Source organism: Anomalospiza imberbis, chromosome 12 (assembly GCF_031753505.1).
Source record: "Anomalospiza imberbis isolate Cuckoo-Finch-1a 21T00152 chromosome 12, ASM3175350v1, whole genome shotgun sequence".
Classification (NCBI taxonomy): Eukaryota; Metazoa; Chordata; class Aves; order Passeriformes; family Viduidae; genus Anomalospiza; species Anomalospiza imberbis.
Genome location: NC_089692.1, coordinates 15,293,362 through 15,314,228, shown reverse-complemented (window position 1 = coordinate 15,314,228; position 20,867 = coordinate 15,293,362). Strand labels below are relative to the sequence as shown.

The window sequence follows — 20,867 nt, the reverse complement described above, 5'->3', positions numbered from 1 at the left end:
TCTTGCACAACTGTGATATATGCAGTGGGAATAATAAATTATCACGCTATTACATGACAACAGAAACCTTAGTGTGCTTGGTTCCATGTGCAGGACTGTAAACGTGGGCTGTGATTTCATTGCACTTTCACTAGGTTGGAATCTCATATATTTACATTGTTTAGTAATGAACTACTGATCATATGAGACTGAGAATTCATGGGAAAAGTGATTGCCCTTATAAAGAGGGCTCTGAATGAGGTTTTTTTTTGTGAGGAAAAGTCTGGATATCTGTTGTTAGAATCCCCCTCCTACATTTCGGGCATATATTGCAATGACACTGACAACGTGGTGTTTGGAGGAATGTCCACAAATGCTAATTCTGCTTCAGATGTGACTACACATCTCCGAGAAACACAGCAAATGTACAATCCAAACACCAATGTCTTTTTATAATTCATTAAAATCTACTGTTGGATTCCACCAGTATTGTGAAGAAGTTAAGAACAGGAAAAACAAGGGGCATGCAATTCAAGACAACCTCTTACTTAGGGAGGGAAAAAAGAAGCTATTTTCATTCTAAGAAGACAGTGGGTGGGAAAAGAGATTTCTGCTAGGGAAACAAGCAGTCACTTTCACTGAAAAGGAAATACTGAGTTGCTTTGTCCTAAGGTCTCAGTGGAGCAAAGCCTGATGGTTTAACCATGGCATATGGGTTGCAGCCCAAGAGAGCTAAAGAGAAAATTTGGAAGCTCGTGTCAAATTTTCTGCTCTCTATATAGCTTTGGCCTAGGCCTCAGCAGCAGTCTCCAGGGACAGAATGATGTACTGCAATATAACAAGCTGCCTGACATTTTGAAATGCCTTAACCCCCAGCTTTCCATCCACCTTTTAGCCCTTGCAGCAGCCTCCCTTCCCGCACGGAGCTGCACAATGTACAGTGCAAGACTTCACCATAAAGAAAAAAGTTGTCATGTCTTTGTCCTTGAGGGTTTTAATCAGCAATGACTCCTGGCTTCGTTAATAACATTTTCAGTAATATAACAGGAAAGGCCAGTTATTGTACAGAAGGGGGTGTGTGCATGTCTAATGTCCCTCACTCAGGGACAGGCCACGTCTCAGCAAAGTCTTGGGACTATTTTTGAGGTTTTTCCAAACCAGAATGCAGGATGGGGGCGGGGGGGGGGGGTGGGGGGCATGAAAAAGGGAAAGCAGCATTTCCTTGTAAATGCAGAAATTGCAACCTCCTAATAAAACACAAAGATTCCTGAATCCCTAACAATGGAAGCTTTAGAAGCACAAACGTGAATGTTGAGGCCAAACTGGTGCACACAAGAAAGACAAAATTTATTTTATGCTTCCAACATTCAGATTTATATCTGGCAGCTGTGGGCCAAACCCTTAAAAACAGTGCAATAATTATATATCCAAATCAAAATCTTTCTTCCCCCTTGACATGGAAAATGTTGCAGAACCAAAAGCATTATTAATTTTTAAAACTCTACATTCTGTTACAGGCATGGACTCCAATGGCCCAGCTCACAGGCTTCCTTTTTTCTAAAAAGTCAAAACATCGAGGGGTTGAATAGAGCTCCTCTCATACATTATCTCCCTAATGACTTTGACCTATTAATAAGTGGAATCTATCAAGTATACTCTCTCCTACAGTATTTTGTCAATCGTTATACGCCTCAATGGGGCCACCATTAAAAATCTGCCAATTAATTCAGTATTTAGGACACTGTTACTATGAAATATGCTATGTATCAAGCTATTTCTCATTATAAATATAGAAATGCTGTAAATTACAAGGTGAGATTAGTATTTTCTGCAATGAGAAGTGACGCCTTTTAATGATAATCGTTATATATTTTGCCTTTTCTCTCCTTCAGCAGGGTTCTTTTATGGATGAAAGGAACAACAATCTGAATGGATACTGGAAAGATATTCTTTCAACATCCTAATTCTTATTTCCTGCCATTCTGTATAAATCCTTTTTGCAGCAGGGTCTAAATATGCACACTAATTAATTCTTATTCTTCCAAGAAAATGGAAATTCAGAAAACCGAATAGTTTTTCCCAAACTTTAAACAATGTCTTATTAAAAGTAATAATATTTTTTTTAAAAAATAGGCATCTTACACTGTGTGCATGTTTCCATACTACATCTGAATAAAATGCTTATGCTGACCCAAAACAAAGCTCTTGCCCAAAAATGATTAATTGTGGCTTTCTGGTCAATCAAACACTAAATAAAATGAAGGATGAGAATCTAATGTGGGTGAAAGTCTCTAATGGCATTTATTAATTAATTTATTTAATTTTGATTTCTTAAAAAAACATTTTTTGAGTAAAAATAATATTTTATTTAATATCCCATTGATTAAAAAAACCCATAAAAGGTATTAGCATCAAGTTAGCATGATTGCAATGAAGAATGTGAAAAGTGCCTCTAATAGAGTTGTAGCTGTGGTTTCATTTATGCTAGATGAAAAATGACATTTATCAAATATTTGATCTGATGGACTATATATTTATGGAGAGACAAAAGAGAAGAGATTAACTGGCAAGAAAATCCATTTTGATTAGACTATTTAATGTTCTGTGGATGTGTTACAAATAACTCTCCTCCCAGGAGGATTCCTTTGAACCAGATTTCTTCAGTTATTATTTTTATTTAGCACTGAGACCATATGACCTGGGAACAGAACCTTTTAAAACACTTGACAAAAATCAAAGGTATAAGAACTTTTATCTGTACTCTTTCCTCTGTAAGGAAAATCTTATTGCTATATGGGATATGCTTGCTAAATTAAACTTCTATTGTCTTTCAATGTATTTTTTAATATTATCATTTTAGGATCTCCGCTTGTACATTTCTCAATGATATTTCATTTGGAACTGCAATCATTTATCTAGTTGAAGCATCTGTGTGTTTAACATATGGACTGGAAATTTTCCACTACAATGACTGTGTTCTGCCAAAAAAGCCAGCAAAAGAAAATGTTCTGATGTAAATATAAGCAGATATCCAAGTTCTTCACAGGTTTTGAATCTTTAACCATCTAAGCAAAGGAGGGTTCATTACAACTGCAGTTTTATTGAAAAACAAAAAACCAAAATAAGACAAAATAAAATAAAATAAAAAATAGAAAACCTGAAAAAAAGGCCCTGTATATTGCAAATCCCCATTTTGGCAACCCAAAGAGGGAATATAAGCTTAAAGGCCTGAATTTAACAAACCTAATTATCAAGGCTTAATTAGTACCAAGGGTAAAGCTTCATGGAACACCTGCAGACTTAATTTATGTCCTGACAGAGAGGAACAAGTGTTAATGGGCTGTATTTATGTTAATACCTGAACCTTAGAGAGCCAGTGGGATAAAACAGACTATGCACTAGTTTTTTGTTTCAAGCTACAGAACAAACATAAAAGATTTTAATCTTAATATTAGTTTGCACATAAGTCCTTGGGGAAAGTATAGATCTATTTAAACTTTAAAATTGGAGATGTTGAACACTAAGGGGGAAAAAAAAGTTTAAAAAAAAAAAAAAGTAAGTTAATTTAAAAAGTGGTGTCAGTGCAGAAAATATCAAACCAAAAAGGGTCTGTGGCCATTATCCAAGCAACCTGTGAGCAGATACTGGTTTTTTTAAAAGCTCTTACAACACACCATTGATGCTTTCTACAACATGAACACAGATTTATTTTGTGTTTTTGATGCATAATACAATTCTTTTATGTATTTAGATGGAAGGCACAGATAATTGCAGTGCTGAGGGTATTGCCCCTGCCTGCTGGTACTTGGTGGACACGATCTGAGCTGGCTTTGGGCACATTTTCCGAGCAGAGCCCTGTGGGGAATGGAGCTTCTGACAGTCTCCAGCACTCTCAGAGCCCAGGCTATAAATGGGCCATATGGTGCCACCAGTCCCACCTCTCCCTGAGTGCCAGGAGAGTACAGAACATTCCATATCCGTGCTGTTCCTCTCTCTGTGTGCAGTAAACTACCTTGGAGCTGGGGGTATGGGTAGGAATAAATAACCTGTGTTTTTCCCACTGACGCTGCAATTCTATTGTAGCAACCCTGGTTCATCTTCACTTCTGGCACTGCAAGTATCCTGGCTGAACTCAGGAAGATGGTGTTCAGATGGCATTTTTCTGCCCTGCAGTGCTCCTTTCAGCTCTTGGCCACTCACACCACTTTGGAATGATCCCTCCTGAGAGCGCGGCCATCCCCCACGGGAACACAGCTTGGCTTCACGCCCCATGCCTGGGGACATGGTGGCAGCAGGGCTTCCCAGCAGAAGGTCAGTGAAAACTTCCCCTTTCTTCTCTTGTAACTAAAGGTTTGCCTCTGCCCAAAGGCCTAAACCAGTTTTCCCGTCTGTCATTTCCTGTAAGGACACCAGGCCCGAGTCTCTACAGCTGCTGAAGGGAGAGGTAAGAATATTTACAGGATATTCACAGGAATTCAAGCTAATTTAATGGCATACATCTTGCCTGAGCAGGAATGATTGGTTAGTGTATCCTCCTCCCCACGTTCTTCAGTGTAATGGGAAGAGAATTCTTTAAGGTTTTCTTATCTTTTTTCCTTCCTATGTTATAATCCTCCTTAAAATATTGACAATATTGCTTCTTCCCCTCCTGCTTTTTTTCCCTGGCAGTGACCACCCCCTGCCACCAGCCCATTTGCCACATTTCAGGGGTGTACAAACCATCAGCACTTTCCATGGCTCGACTGAAAATGTCACTGAGGATGTTAGCACAGCTGTGGGAACAGGAGCCATTGCAGGGCCATGCTTTAGTGCTGCCAGCTGGGAAGAGTGCAGCAGACCCAGGGAAGCTGGGAGGGATTTGTGTAATCTTGTAGAAGACCCCATCACCCTGCATCTATCAGAGGCTCCTTCTGTGTGAGGATAAGCTTCCAGAGGCTACACGAGGTGCAGCTTAGAGCAAAACACACCCAAAACAGACTGGGCTGGCTCAGTGTAATTGTGGAGGGGACTTCTGCTCGCTTTCAGTCCTTAGACTTGGAAAGGCTTCTAAAGACAAAGTGGAAGAAGGCTTTTCCATCTCACCTGCAGCTTTCCAGTGGCCCAAAGCATCACACCAAACCTCAAGAAGAGCAAAGTCAGCCTCCACCTGCCCCCTGAGGACCATCTCCTGCCCCAGAAATGCCTGAGAGCCCTTGCACTATCTTGGAGGAGCCATGACCACTGGAATGGTCTCCCAACTTGGATCTCCAAGGACATGAGCTCCTTGTACCTCCCAAGCCAACCACCTGGTGTCCTCAACACCCTAAACTCCTGTACCTTGGAGTGCTGCTGGAAACATCTGCCCCATTTCCAAGTTTGGAAACACTTTCTGAAACATGACACAAGTGCCTCACCAGCACCAGGAGTGAAACTCTGGTGTTGAGAGAGTCTTTGCTCTCCCTGTGTGAAAAGGAAGAACACCAACACCTGCTTCTCAGGGCAATATTTAGTTGTTTCCATGGAGTGGTGCAGTGAAAATAACAATATTAATGGTAGCAGCAAAATGCTCTCTCTCTAAAGATTCAAGGTTTACAAAGGGCCACCTACCAGACCAATCCACAACTGAATTTTTGTTCAAAAACTATGCATTAAAAATAATAATAGTATTTCTACAGCCTCCTTTTACTACTTTTATCAGTAGTACTACTTATATATCTTTTTAGCCTATTTTTACCTCTGGCAAATTTATCAGACCTTGAAATGTGGTTTTCCAAACTGAACATTGTACATTAGCACCGGTCTAATATTTACACTCATTGTGGAAAGAATTCAAACAAAGTATATTGATTTTTTTTTTTTTTTGGTGAGCAGCAATGACACCGATGCAAAGCACACACGAGTTCTCACGTATGTACGTGTGAGATATGTGTGATATGTGTGCAGATGTGTTCTGGTAAATCACCTCGGGCCCAGCGTTACGGGAAGAACACGGCTGAAGCCACGGCGTAGGATTGTGCAGCTTATGTGTGCTTTCATTTTGGTCACGTAACCACATTTCAGAACAATATGCTTTCTCTGTATTCTGAAAAACTAGCTCGAGATAGATGATAAACGGAAATAACCCATTAATCAGATTGTCAATGAATATTCTGAGAATTAAAATACAAATCCGGGACAAATTTAGTCATCAATTTCGCAAAGCATCTTTGGCATGGGAAGTCGGAGATCTTTTTGAGGTCTAAAAGGTTGATTTCTTGAGTTTCTTAAAAGCAGAAACAACACTTGTCATACACAGTTTCAATCAGGCTTCTTGTTCTGTTTTCTAATTTCATTTCATCCCACTTTAACATGGCGTTCTCCACCTCCCTCAGATCTTCCCACAGAATCAGTCAGGCGGAAGAAACACTTGAGCAGTTTGTGCAAGCATGATGGCTGAGCTGGTCACAGTGCTTGTCCTGGACACATTAACCAATTTTGCAGCAAAAAAATAAGGACAATTTTCAGATTGTGGTGTTTAGCATTAATCCAAACTATATTCTAGAAAGCTGTCCTCAAAAACATGTCTTATCTGCTACCAGGTATGGTGAAGCCAAATAAGAATAGGAAAAAGAAAACCAAAACAGCTCCTAAGATTTTATTTTCCACTTGGGATGTTTTCACATCAGTGAAATGAATAGCCGTTTTGCTTCAGTAGGTGCATTTCTTTTGGGGTCATCTTTTGCTCAGCAGGAGTGGACAAGGATGAAATGGGATTTATGGGGCTTTTAATTTTTATTCTTTAATGTTTCTATTTTCTTGTTCAAATATATTTTTATTTAATGTTTTGAAATATGGCTTCCCAGTTCAACCTCATTTTAGTTTCACAAAGTAAATGCAATTTATGTGTTGCAGTGAATGAAAATACAAAAAGAAAGAATGAAAAGTAGTGAAATATTTCATATTTCAGACAAGAGCAAAATTTTTATCCAACCTGAAATATTTTCCATGCTTGCTTAAAAATCCATAAAATGAGCAATTGCTCATCAACTTAAGAGTTATATATGCGAAATCCCCTGCACACAAGTCAGAGCCAATGCATGACTGAAGATTTCTAACCATTTGTTAAATTTCCCACTCTGTAAGTGCCAAAGGATTGAAGGGTAAAAATGAACAGGGGAAGACAAGGTTCCAAGTCACTAAACTGTAGAGATGTCACAATCTTTTCTGTAGGGAGATTGTGCAGTTGCACCGTAGTGAGGAGAAACCTCTGTTGCCTTTACACCAACACAGGATGTTCAACTTTTAACAGAAACAAAACTGCAAAGAAAAGTGCAGATAAAGAGAAGAATAAGCAGCTCTCCAAACAGACCACAAACTTGTATCCTGGTACTGCTGGGCTACATGAAACTGTGCATCAGCTGCTGATGTTACTCTGTCAAATAGTCTGTTGGCTTGGCATGCACTTTAACAAGCACGGGTGGAAGTTATTTCATGAATTAGAAACTTTAGCTACTGAGATAAACACACAGACAGGGTCTTCCTGTGCACACAGAACAGCTTAGTTAGACTGAAACTCTGACTAAACACATTCTGCCAGCACACAATAGTAGCTGAGTTTTTTATGTCTTCAAATGCAAATTTTATCAAACATCATAAACACTGTGGGGCAAATCAGGTCCTTGTTGTTCCATTTATTTAACATTTGATAAAATCAGTGAAGTGATCAAACAGCAGGTTCCAGGAATCTTTTGGTTTGTTTGCACTTTTTGTTATTGGAGAGTTTGAACCTCTATTATTTCATCTCTCTGCAATTATATAAATTTGATTTCAAATTTTCTAGAATTTAATATAAAAGAGGCAAATACACTGTATTGCAGTGAGCCATGTCCTACAGGTACCATCCAGGAGTGATAGGCAAGGTCACAAAGTTAGTCTTACACTTCCAAAACACTACCCAGCTCTTAAATAACTCTCACATCACCCCCTGCACCATTTGCTGTTCATAGATGAGGAAAGCAAGGCACAGAAATGGACCAGAACTGCTGTGTAGGGATGCAGTAACCTGGAAAGATCGAAAGGTTGGAAGTTCCTGATTTCTCCACCTGACCACTGCTTTTTTCTGCTGTGTTTGTCCTTGGTCCAGTTGCTTATCATGAGGGACTCACTGATAAACTGCTCCTGTCCTCCTAAATTTTAGCCATTATGTAAGAAATTGCCATTTTAGAGTGGAGGTAAATTTCCACCAGAAATAAAATTATAAATCTCTAGACTTCATAACATCTTTACCCTTGTGACTTCCACACTTCCCCATGGAGAAGATGCAGAGGGGCTGAAACAGGGTAAGGGTTTTAGACTGAAGGTTTCAAACAGTAAAAAGTACCTTTCCTCTTCCGCTAGAGTCTGAAACACTTGGATTTGGGCTTGGATTTCTTTCTCTGAAAGGTTGACTTAAATATTGAATTCACTCAATTTATCCCAAACCTTGTCAAAGGATTTTTTTGTTAGAAAATGAGAACTACTATTTTATAATGAGTAAACATTTAATATATCTCTGTTACACTATTAAAATACTCTGCAAATAAATAAAATTTCTTTTTTTTTCTTAGCACTTTCCCCATCCCTGATCTGTACTTGTTCATGGCATACACCAAAAGTCTTTCACTGGTACTAACAAACTTCACTGATAAGCAATTTATACAGCTGTAACAAACAAAAGAAAATTTTAGTGTCTTCATTTACTAAATTTCCAAAAGTGTCCTTTTTTGAGTGTTAATATATAAATTCAGGACAAATTCAAAATAAAGTTGTAAATTATGAGTATTTTGTAAACAAAAGAATTTCTTTTAAAAAAAGAGGAAGCTGAAAGAGCAAAAGATAACAAGAAGACTGAATGCCTTTTTAAATTTCTACTGTGTCCACATGTCAGTGCAGCTTTGCCAGCTTCCCACAGTAGGCAAGCAAAAGCCAAAAAGCAGGAGCAAACATCCCCTCCCAGCTCCAGGCTCCATCCATGAACTTCCTGGCTTCTGTGAGTTTATGTCAATATCTCTGTAATAATTCTGATTATATAAGCTAAGACCTTAAGGTTTAATAATATTTTCAAATGCAGGATTTTGACAATAATTATGTCACTAGAAATATTACCTTTATTTTCGAGATTTTTTAAGCTCTTTTTGCCTCTCAAAGTATACACACACTGTCCTAAATTATGCCACCTTAATCTAGAAAATGCTTACTAGTTTACCCAAATATCAGTGTTTTTATACAGCAAAAAATAATGGTCAGTAGTAAAAGAAGGGGTCAAACTTTGATGAAAATCTCACATGTGGATGCCCTCCCTGTGCACGCTGAGATTGCAGCTGATGGCAGCAACAGATGCACTGGACCTGCTTGGCACCCTCTCTGATGTTACCAAGATTGCAATTATCATATTTTCATTCTGCTCCTTGAAAGAATTAACACCCCATGCATCCCTAAACCCCAAATAAGAAAAAATTTATACCAAGGAAGAGGACAGAAGGAAATTTTTTAACTCCTATATGACTCGGCATTAGGGAAGGAAATTACCACTCACAACAAATCAACAGCCTGCTAAACACCACTTACACATCAGCACATTCCAGACTGTTTTCATTTTATCTTCATAATCTAAAAACCAAGGAAGAACAGATTTCATTTCACTGCTTCAGCAGCAAAATGGACCAGGGGCGTTACTGGTCTCATCAGCTTTGAGTTCCCCTTGCACACAAAATTTATATTTCTCAGTGTCAGTGTCCTTAGAAGAAGAGTGAACACAGCATCAGGATCATTAGTCATCTTTCATGCTCTGGAGGTCCTTCTCGACCAATTTAGTAAAGAACAATGCTGTGCAAAAGAGACAGGGTGGCTGCTAATGACAGGCAACAGTTCAATATTTTATGCCACCTTAAAAAAGTTTCAGTAACTGAAGGTGTTCTCACATTAATTCTTTGCATCAATTATTGACAGAGAATTTAATTTAAAGGCAACTAGTCAGTAACCTAGGGGTACTGTTTTAAATAATTTATAATTGCTGCATGGGTGTAATCATATTGCTATTGATTAAGATCCAGTCACTTCTACCAGTCCAGCATGTCTCATGCTAATTAATTTTAGTGATATCACCTTTTTAACTCTGTATTCCCTGGTAACAGGAACCCATTATTAAAAAATAATTTAATCAGGAGCAATCTTTTAAAGTTTATTTGATTAGTACTTGCTGGGCCATTGAAAAGGAGTATTTAAATGCAAGTACAATTAGAAACTGAAGAAGGATAAAGACAGACTGATAATTTCAAGGGAAAGGCAAGAATGCTTAAAAAAACCCTAAGATTTTAATTAGATATGGGAAAGAAGATTAAGAGAGAGTTATCATCATTGCCCCTTGATCATAAAGTTGTTACATGCATTAACTCCCATTTAAATCAATAGAAATTTTGAAGATCAGTGTCTTCCCAGTGAATTGCAACTCTCAGTGTGGCCAGCCCAGGCCCCCTTAACAGCCCAATAAAATACAATATAACATCCCAAGTCAAGAGTGGGAAGTCCTTCACAGTGGATCCCCCTTCTTCTCTCATATCAATCTCCAGTAGAGACTGATTCTTCTCTTCTCCCATCCACTATGGAAGATGCCAGTGTCTACTGGAGACACTTTTACCTTTTCAGGCTGCCTCAAAGTTTTGCAAGTGCTTCCTCAAATGTACACAGAGCTACCCCCATTAATCTTAAATGCCTTTTTAAAATTCCATCCCAATAAAAGGAATATTTAGGCTGTTGGGGCTTGTTGAAACTCACTGCCTACCCTGATTTACCTACCACGGTGTCCTTGTTTTTTTGGGCTCTACTGTCCACTCAGTGCATTGATGGTGTCCTGTCCTGCTCCTGGACTGTGAACTTCCAACCAGGAACTGCCTTTTTACCCCAGGCATGCATTTTTGTGCTGTTCAACAAAGCAAAAAATTACTTGGCCCTTTGGTGCTGCAGGAACACAAGCAATAATAAAGCAGCAAAAACACCTCAAAGCATGTGAGGGCACATTTAGCTCTCCAAAGCCTGCTGCAGACATCCCATTCAGGGACTTCTGTCAAATTCATTTGGCCCAGACAGCCCCTTATTGATGTCACTAATTACTGATGATAAATGCTTCCTGCACATAGAAGGCTCCATCTACAAATAGCAATCTGCAAAGACAGAGCCTTCAAGGGTGGAGTTTGAGCACTTTCTTGTGAAGGCTGGTGAAGCAATTCCAGGTTTTCCCATGAAGGATTTGACTAACCCTACAGACAGTTTGTGACTGCACGGGAAGCACACAGACAAGTGAGCAGTCAATGCCCAGAGAAATAAAAACCTTTCTGAAAGCAGGTCTGTTGCAGTAACATAGAAAAACCATAAAGAAATGCTTCATAAAATCAGGCCTGCTCTATCTGTGGCCAGCCTGTCATTCCTTCTTCTAGCACTTTGCGAGTTCCCTTGCAAAAGCAATCCCGGTGTGAGCAGTTCATAAACATAACAATCTATTCCTGGGTGAAAAACAACTAGCAGCTGTATAAACTGGTTTTACACCATTAGAAAAATGAAAACTATCTCTCACAAACAACTTTTCAGCACGTGCACACCAGGGGTTTGAGTGATCATTCAATACAGGGTAACAACCCTGCTAAACTAACCAATAAAGTAATTGGCAAGAAAGCTACTAACCAGTTGGAGTCACACACAAGTTCTGTAAAACTGTATATAAACGAGGTAAGTGAATAAAGAATGGGCTTTTTCCACCTTGAAGAAAATGGAGTCTTGTGATTTATTCTCATTTAGGTCTTTTCTCCAGTTAAAGGCAGTGGAAAGGATGCTACTGACTTCAACGAGAGCAGAACCTGAGAAAGTTTCCTTAATAAGCACAGATGTTTGGAAGGAAAGTTAACACGAGGATAGAAGTCCATAATGGAAAGGAAGAAACTGGACCACAAGGAGGAGGTTGCAAGAGAAGCACTAAAGGGATCTATTCCTGATTTCTGTAACCTTTCCATGGAGATCACGGTGCTGCCTGACAACTCCTCACATATATCCAGTATCAGCAAGGACACAGGGCAGGGACTGCAAAGACAATGAGTATAATCATATCTCCTGGAGTCAAAACATTTAGCCTATAAGTAAAATGACAAACCCTGTAATTTGAACTTGACACATGCTAGAAACAAACATCCACCAACTAATGCCACAAAGGACATGCAATCTTTGTCCCTGAAGACACCATTATGTAAATTAAATTGAATCTAGTCCACTTTGAGGTTTGCAATCAAATGGGTATTTTTAATATCAATAAAAATTGAGCTTTCCCCAGAGAATCCAAATCAAGCTGCTTTTACAGAACAAAAGGAAAATGCTGAAACATATATGCTTTTAAGATAACTCAATGAATGTAAAATTGGTAGCAAAACCAGTACATTCAAATCTTCTATGGCAAATAAACTGTGAGGAAGAATAAACTGATCTGACATTTGTATTCTCTTAGAATAAAGAAATAAGAGAGTTTGGGGATACCTGGGTACTTGGGGTCATAGCTGCAGGAGGCTCTGAACACCCTTCACACACCCATTGCAACCACCACTGACCTCACACCTTTGGAGAAAAAATACCCCAAAAATGCCAACAAGGATTGCCTATGATTTATTCTGTTCACATTGTAAGGAAAAGGGATACAAGAGGGTGAAAGCTACTCTTGTCTGCTAGAAAAGATTTTCATATATAAAGTGGTTTACATAAATCTACTATTACACACAAGTCCTAAATAAATGTAATATGCTATTAAAAATAAAGGAAGCATCAAAACAATAATTAGGCAAGTATTCACTGTTTTCTAATAAGGATCAACCCCATTGCTAATCTACCTTGAGTAATGGCTTTGTTAACAAAATTGCAACTGCAAAAGGTTGTGTTTGACAGTCACACCTGGTAGTATGAGACTACATTTCAAACAGATTTGGAAAAAAAATACACTATTAAATTTACTGAATACCTTGGCTAGGGTTAAGTATTTTATGCAGGCATCAGCATCTTTAAGGAGTTCACCTTTTAAAAGGAGCAGGTTTTTTGTTGTAAATGGCACTGACACTACAACAAGAAAGTTCATTTCACAAAGATGATTCATTAAGAAATAAAATATTCATGGCTGACAGCTTGAAGGATCGCCATACAGTTTTATTCTAATGCACCTGTCCTCTTTGTCAAGTCCAATATGGGATGTCATGTCGCCAAAGTTTTATTTAGAAATTGTTTGTCAGAGTGAGCTTTCTAATGTGAATGAAAAATTCATTCCCTCATTAAGAAGATTTTCCATGAAATGTCTAGGATTTTCAATGAACACCAGGACATGAACCAATTACTGTTAAACACTTAAAGAGACAGTGTCCTAGCTCACTCAGCAAAACCCTTAATGCACAAGTGTATGGGAAAAACTCAATATCTATCAGCAAAACACAAATGAAATATCAGCTTTATTTTGGTTTATGGGCTCCTTCCTGTCTTCCATCTTCTTCCTTTTCTATTTTTTTTTCTTTTTTTTTTTTTTTCAGGGACAAGTGGAAAACCATGAAGTTTGAGAGTTCTTAGTCAAATGCACATAGTAGATGCTGAGAATTTGTATATGACTTGAAGGACAAAATCATGGCATAAATTTACAGACATTTATATTAATTAGCTGAAAAGATATGTGCATGTAAAGCTGCCAACAACACTTATCTTTGTTTCTTTATTTGCTGAAGTCCTGTTCATTCCCTGCTTGTCTTTTCCTCAAAGTTTACCTGCCCCAGCTAAGACAGCACCTGTGCCAAGCCCTGAGCCTGGTGGACCATAGACCAACACGCTGCAAAACAAAAGGTTCTGCCAGATCTCTCCCTAAAGGGTAACTTTGCTTTGTATCTCACAGGAAAACTGCCTGCATTCAGGATGGATGCAATGATCTATGTCCCCTATACTTTATTTTTATCATTAAAGGATTTTTTATTTTTTTTATGTCCCCTTTATTTTTATTATTAAAGCATTTGCACTTGGACTGAGGAGTTCCCAATGACCAGATCTCCACAGGTATGCACTCTCTTCAGATGGATTTTTCCATTGTAGAAAATAATTTACCTCCTCACTGCACACTTCAGGCTGTCAGACAGCTCACCTGGAGCAGAGGTTGGGCTGCTGGGTAGCTGAAAGCCTGAGTCATCCTCCCCCTGGTCTGATCTCTTCCCTGTGCACCACTGCCTGGCATCAGCCTGCTCCCGAGCTGCCACCCCATGGGGCAGGGGGTCTGTGTGCCTGCAGAGCGCCTCATACCTGCTGAATTACAGCTCCTGGAGGAGCCAAGCTTCCCCAAGGGCCATAAAGAACACCTGTCAGTGCTGAGGCTCTCCAAACACACGTCCTGCACAGGGACAGCCTTGCTCTGTGAGCAGAGCTGGGGGATGTCCTCTCCCTCCCGACTGGGGTGGACACCACACACGTGCTGGGGTGCCTTGGCTTGTGCCCCATCTCTCTGCAACCCACAACGTGGAACTGACACAGTTTACACAAGACCTTTCTCTCTTGTCCAAAAATCACAATGATTCATTTAAAAAACCTCTCACTTTCATACCAGAAATTCAAATTAGCAATTTGAACAAGTAGTTCTTTTCCTTCCTAATAGGAAAGTTAGTAGCAATTGAAAATTTTGTAAGTTTCTGATATTTAGATTAATCCTGGTACTGGTAAGCAGGTATCTCCTAGTAGTATCTACCACACTGCTCCAGACCCAAATTCTCCACTTCTAGTGAATTCTAAAAAAATATTGGGGGATATCTATTGTCACTGTAGAGCAGGACGGGAACGAAAATTACTCCAAGTCAAAGGCAAAGAGAATGAACTCCGATCTATTTCAAATGCACCGCTCTATTTATAGAGAACATCGTGCAGACTAATTTCATTGGTCCTAGAGTAAAAACATCTCACACCATTGGTGAGCAGTGAATGACACACGGTGGCAGAACCGGTCTATAAACAATGTGAACAACAAGATAGATTAGAGAATTATTTACATTCTTTCCCAACCGTCTCCCAGGCTCTCGCCTGGTTAGAAAACCTTCTCTTTTTCTCTCTGACTGAACTGAGAATATCCACAATCTATTAGGCTTCAGTTTTAATCTGTACGTGTAGCTAACTTTACCCTTTCTTGCACCTTTGGGGTTCTTTTTCTACGTAATCTCTGATTTAGAAAGTTCAGCCCAGTAACTTTGTGCAGTGCTGCCCAGAATTACTTTCAGTAGGAAAATGGTCAAGAGCTATCTACATCCTTTTGAAGTTGCAAGTTTTGTTCTAAACTACAGTAGGAGATATTCTAACAGATGAAGAAGCATTTTCTTAGCAAATCAATATTAATTTATCTAATTGTTATGGTCTCAAGAGCCATAAGAGCTAAGCTTAGAGGAAAGTGTTTATTCTGAGCAAAAGTTATTCAAATATTTATAAGACTAGATAATTTAGAAAAGAAAATACATATGGCAGAAGATAACAAAGTTTTTAGCCACCCTTTCACTTATTAAAGACAAGAAGTCTAAATGGGCAGATAATGGGATCCTTAATTTCCTCATGCAATTTTCAGCTGAAATTCAAAGTTCAGTTTGGTTTTTGTGTCCTGAAGGAGTGACACAGCTGGGGCTGTAGAAATAAGTCCTTATGGGAATGGGGAGCTGTTATTCTTCCTTGACTAAAATTTTTCAAGATGTTATGGAAATCTTCCTATGAATACCATATATTTATATATATATATATATATATACACATAGTATGTTTATATGTAATATAGATGTACATCAATTTACATTCCATAATACAATTCCATAAATAAAAAGCCAGTTTCTTTAAGAGTACTACCTAAGCCTAGGCACACTGAAGGCAGCTGTTCTGACCTTTCTGCCACGTGATAACACCGATATGAACCAATCATCATTACGTGCCCCGGCTCATACAGTCCATTCCCTTCTTCACATAGGTGAATAATTAAAAGCAAAAGCCAGAGGAAATTGTTAATCATTTTGTCAACTGCAAAGGTCACCCAGTTGTGCATCACACTGACATAATCAGAAATGCAAGGCATTATTATTATTATTATTATTATTATTAACATAAAGAAAAGGAGCTGATACTCAGTTCCAAAATTCGTCTTGAGAATCCCTTGCTCATAATTTTATTTACAAGGCATACTTAGAAACTGCAACTATTTTAGTCCTTGCAATCTGAAAGTATTTTTCTCTTGAAGTAGGAATAGAACATGCCTTTCAGCTACCATTCATTTTTAAACACTGACTGTACTATAAGGTACAATAAATTATTGCAATAACCTTTCACCCTGCTAGACCTAAGTTCAAATATAACGGATGTCAGACAGAAAACGAGTTTGTTATTTTAAGCTTAATCACATCAGACACCTAAATTCTCACAGGCAGTCCAGCTGAGGTGCTCTGCATTTGGCAGGCTGGTTTCCCTCACTTGCTCCCCCAAATTCCACCCCCAAATCACAGCTAGGGGACTCCATCCCTGATTTAGGAACACACGTCAGATGTGTAACCCTACCCGTGTGAGTGGCCCACCAAAACCAAGGGGGTTTTGCAGGCATGTAAATGTATATGTCTGCTGAAATCTTGGCAGAACATTTAGTGCTGCTGATCAGGAAAGGGTTATAGGAACCAGCACACACCAAAACTTTCTGCAGAACAAAGCAGCTTGCCTGCTAATGCAACATTTTAAAAATGTACTGGTTTTTTAAAGGGCAAATTAGGAGTTCTGGGGCTCTCAGAACTAGCAAACACAGAAAATCAATTAAACTAACATGTGAAGCTTAAATATATCACATTGTAAACTTATATTTTATGCCTCCACTTTAAGTGCACTTAGATGATCTCCTGGAGGAATTCAAAAAGTGTTATCTTATTTTGTGCCCAAAACCAGAAAAAGAGCTCCACTGGGCTTGCCAGGCTGTTAAAATTAAAATAGCTGTTTGAGCACAGCATAATATATGAGACGTTTAAGGCATTTTCCCCTAGAATTTTGGTTTATCTTCTTTAGTTAATTTTCTGAGATAAAATCCAGTTATAAATAACCTGGAGGCATTCTCAGTCTGCTGCTTGTGGGATGGCAAATCTTTAATAGCCAGAAATTCTGCCTCTTAGAGATCTCTTGAGGGAATAATAGTACTTTGAAAATTATCCAAAGGAAAATAAGCAAAAAGCATTATAAAAATTGTAAAAACCTGTAATTATGCAGGAAGTTATACTATATTTATAAGCTAATAATGAACTATCACCCATAGGCTTTTCCCCCTTTTTAAATACAAACATAAAAATATTCATTGACTATATTCAATTCAAACTGCTGATTTTCACCAGAATTGATTATATAAGTACATACTAAAAAAAATTCTGCAGGATAAGCCCCTACAGACATGTGCCAGACCAATAAAAAGAAATAAAACCTAGCAATTAAAAGAGATGTGGCTGAAGAATTGAAGCAGAACTGCCCAGAACTTTTAATTTCCAGTACTCTAGAATCAAGGAAAGAGTTATACCCTGACAGCATGTAAAACAACTGAAATATGAAATTAATACTTTCTCTAAACCAAAGACTACAATAACAATATCCTGGCTGTCATCCACTGCCTATGTCTATAATTACCACAGTGCCTATGACTAGAAAAGTAGGAGGCAATTCAAAACAAAAATTGAGTCTGTCAGACTAGACACTGTAGGATTTATTCTTGTCAAAGATCTGTAGGCCACAAATCATAATTGAAGTTCAAGCAGTTTAAAAAAAAAGAGAGAATTTGTGGAATATAAGAGCAGTTTTTCTTTCTTTTTCTTTTTGAGGTATAAAACTGCTATAGAAATCTGCAAGTCAATCACCTTGTCAACATTAGCAAGGAAAACAGTGGAAAGCCATTCTGACAGGCAAGGTAGAAAGGAACACGTATTTGTAACATAATAGAAAGTAAATGGTAGAGATTTAGAAAAGGAAAAAATAAAAAATCTGCCTAACTATTCTCCTTGACTTTTCTGAGGTTACAGAGGGTGATGATAGCAGTGCAAATGGCATAATTTATTTGGATTTTTAGAGTGCCAGCAATGAAATTTAATGTATGAAAGGTAAGAGCTATAAGGACGGACAAATGACCTAAATTTGAGTATCAAGAGAGAAAAAAAAAAAAAAAAAAGAAATGAGGGGTGGTTTGAAAGGGGGAATCATGCACACCAGTAGAACTCAAATGTTGTATTTTGCAGGTAATGTTAATTTGTCTTGCTACTTTTAACTCAATACAAATGATTAGACAAGTGAAAAATAAAGAACTTTAAATTAGAAAAAAGCAAAGAAAACATTTTCTCATAGGGAGAATAATAGAAGTCTAGAAAGACTGGCTAAGCAGCTTTGTTGTCACTGTACCAAAGGACAAACCCCAAAATTTACTGCCTACCTCACATTCTGAAAATAGTACAAACCCTGATGATTCTGATCCTGTTGTCTTCACCCATCCTGCTCAATTTAAAATTACAAAAAGGAGTTTGGGTTTTTTCAAATTCAACTGCTCTTTCTCTTACTTAAAATAAAATGTAATGAAACAATACTCAATCTTTGAAGGACTGTTTTAGAGATACTTTACAAGCTCCAATGAAAACATCAGATTTGACAGAATTTCTAGTGCCACAGAATGCTGAGATTTCAGAATACAGATGTACATTTACTTTTCACTGATATTAAGCTCTCATTTATTAACTTAATTCTACACTGTGGAACTCAAAGAGTTGTAAAAGCTTTTGTTTAAACTTCTTTCTCCCTAGGATTTTCAAAATTTCAGTGTAAGCTGTCTGCAGGTCTTTTTTTTTATGCACAGAGCAGCATGGTGAGCCTTTAAGCAACAGTTCAAAAACTCTCCCAAATATTCATTAGCTATTGCTCACACAAAATTCAGATGAAGCACTTCCACTACATTTTTCAATTATTCACAATGTGCAACATTAGCTAAAATTGGTCCTAGGAAATCCATTGCCAGCAATGTGTGTATTTGTGTGTGTGCATGACAGAGACACGTTTTTATGCTGATCTCTCCAAGATCACACTGCAAACATTATGACCTCTCCCTTGGACAATAAAACAAACATCTGCTTATTCTATGAAAATATATAAAATTCCGAGTTACCAAATTCAGCCCAACTTGGAAAGATTCAATCAACAGGGGGAGAAGTGTCTGTGAAAGCTGGGACTATGCTTTGGAGATATGAAATCTAGCCTGCCTATCTCTGAGCTCTCCTTTACCTCCTTAACAACTTTAGATGCATAAATAAAATCTAGGACATTCCATTTATATCTTTAACTTCAAACCAGGCATGAGAGAAAGCATTTTGCTGAATGTCAAACTCACACAAATATTATGCATTAAAAATGTAGTTGCAAGACCATTTCTGAGGTTTCAGTTGCAATAATCACGTTGCCTCTAGTGGGGATCACTGGATTTCACTCCAAACAGTTTGTGTCCATGCAGCATCATCTACAGCTGCCTTTCCACTTTCCTCTTTCCTCACCATTACTGGAAAAAAAGGGTAGCTATTCACAGTAAAAAGGATGAAAGAGGTCTGGGAAGATTTGCAGAAAGATCTTATGATGCTCTGCAACCAGGCAACAAAATGGTAGATGAAATCAAAAGTAGATGAATGATGCACACGGGATAAAAAAACAAATGCAATATCACATGTCTGTACCAAACTTAGAATGCAAGAGCAAGATCTTGGGGATGTATCACAGTGGTATGAGAACATCAGCTCAATATTCATTGCAATTAATAATTAAATAGGGAGCTGAGATTCATTAGGAAAGAAGTAGAGAAGAAAATAAAAGAGACAGTTTTGCCAGTATATAAATTGAAGATTGTCTGCAGCTTGGACAGTGTGAGAAGTTCTGGTACCTTCACCTTAAAAAATTGTCCCAGCAGTGCAAAGCTACAGAGAAAGGCTAAAGAAATTATTATTGCTATGGAATAACTTCTGTACACAAGTAACTTCTGCATCTTCTTCCTCACAGGGGCAGCTGAGCAGGGATGTACTCATGGCCTCAGAACTGTGAGCAGCTTGGAGAGGGGGAACAGGGACAGACAGCCTCACTCAGACAGGAGCTGGATGCAGCTTCCAAGCTCAAAACAAGGCAAAGTCACTGAATTTTTCATGCAATATGAAGTTAGATGTTAAATCCCTCCCACAAGACACTGGGGATGCTAAAATTTTACAAGGCAAAATTTAACAGAATAATGTTAAGTACTAGAGGCTGGGAGATTTTGGGGTTTGGGAAAAATTCTTTACTGCTTGCTGTCTCCTTCTATGGCTTCTGCTCTTCACATTTGATAGAGCAAGAGCACTCAGATGGTTGAAATTTGATCTATCCCTGTATGGGCATTTTTAATGAAAAACTGCCACACATTAAATACTTCACCAAAAGAAAATGGGAGGCATTGGATTGAAAGGTGGGTGGGAACCAAAACATGCTGAATAAACCTAAAGAATGGCTTAAACAAGTTCTTTTGCCCTGAAGATTTAGAAATAAGCATGGCTGTCTGTATTTTATCAATAACACACACCAAAAAGCTAGGTCAGACTTTTGTTTTGTAATATCCTCCTTTTCTTTTTCACCAAGTTCTAGGCTAACAAAGTTTGATTTAAAAAATAAATCCCTCCAGGGATGGCACCTGGCTGTTTTCTTACACCTGCAGCAAAAAGCACAGGATTTCCCTAGGACAGACCCTTCCTACAGGAAAATGATGATGCAAAATCCCATTTTTCTTCACCACATACCCCAAAGGATTCTCTGCTGCAACCACAGAGTGTTCCATACCCAAAATGATGGTTTCAGGCCCCTGG

General features: G+C 38.3%; 1 protein-coding gene across 3 annotated transcripts in view; it reads right to left on the bottom strand.

Moving 5' to 3' along the window:
• The window catches only part of WWOX (WW domain containing oxidoreductase), a 485,118-nt gene that overhangs the window by 159,386 nt on the left and 304,865 nt on the right, over window positions 1-20,867 (bottom strand). Inside the window, exon 9 of one of the 3 annotated variants that reach the window (XM_068203075.1) lies at window positions 6,333-6,413. The exons of the other annotated variants lie outside the window; for them this stretch is intronic. Coding sequence (XP_068059176.1) covers window positions 6,348-6,413 — 66 coding nt within the window. The 3' untranslated portion in view covers window positions 6,333-6,347. Of the gene's footprint in view, window positions 1-6,332; window positions 6,414-20,867 lie in introns of those variants that run through there. 3 annotated transcript variants of the gene reach the window in all.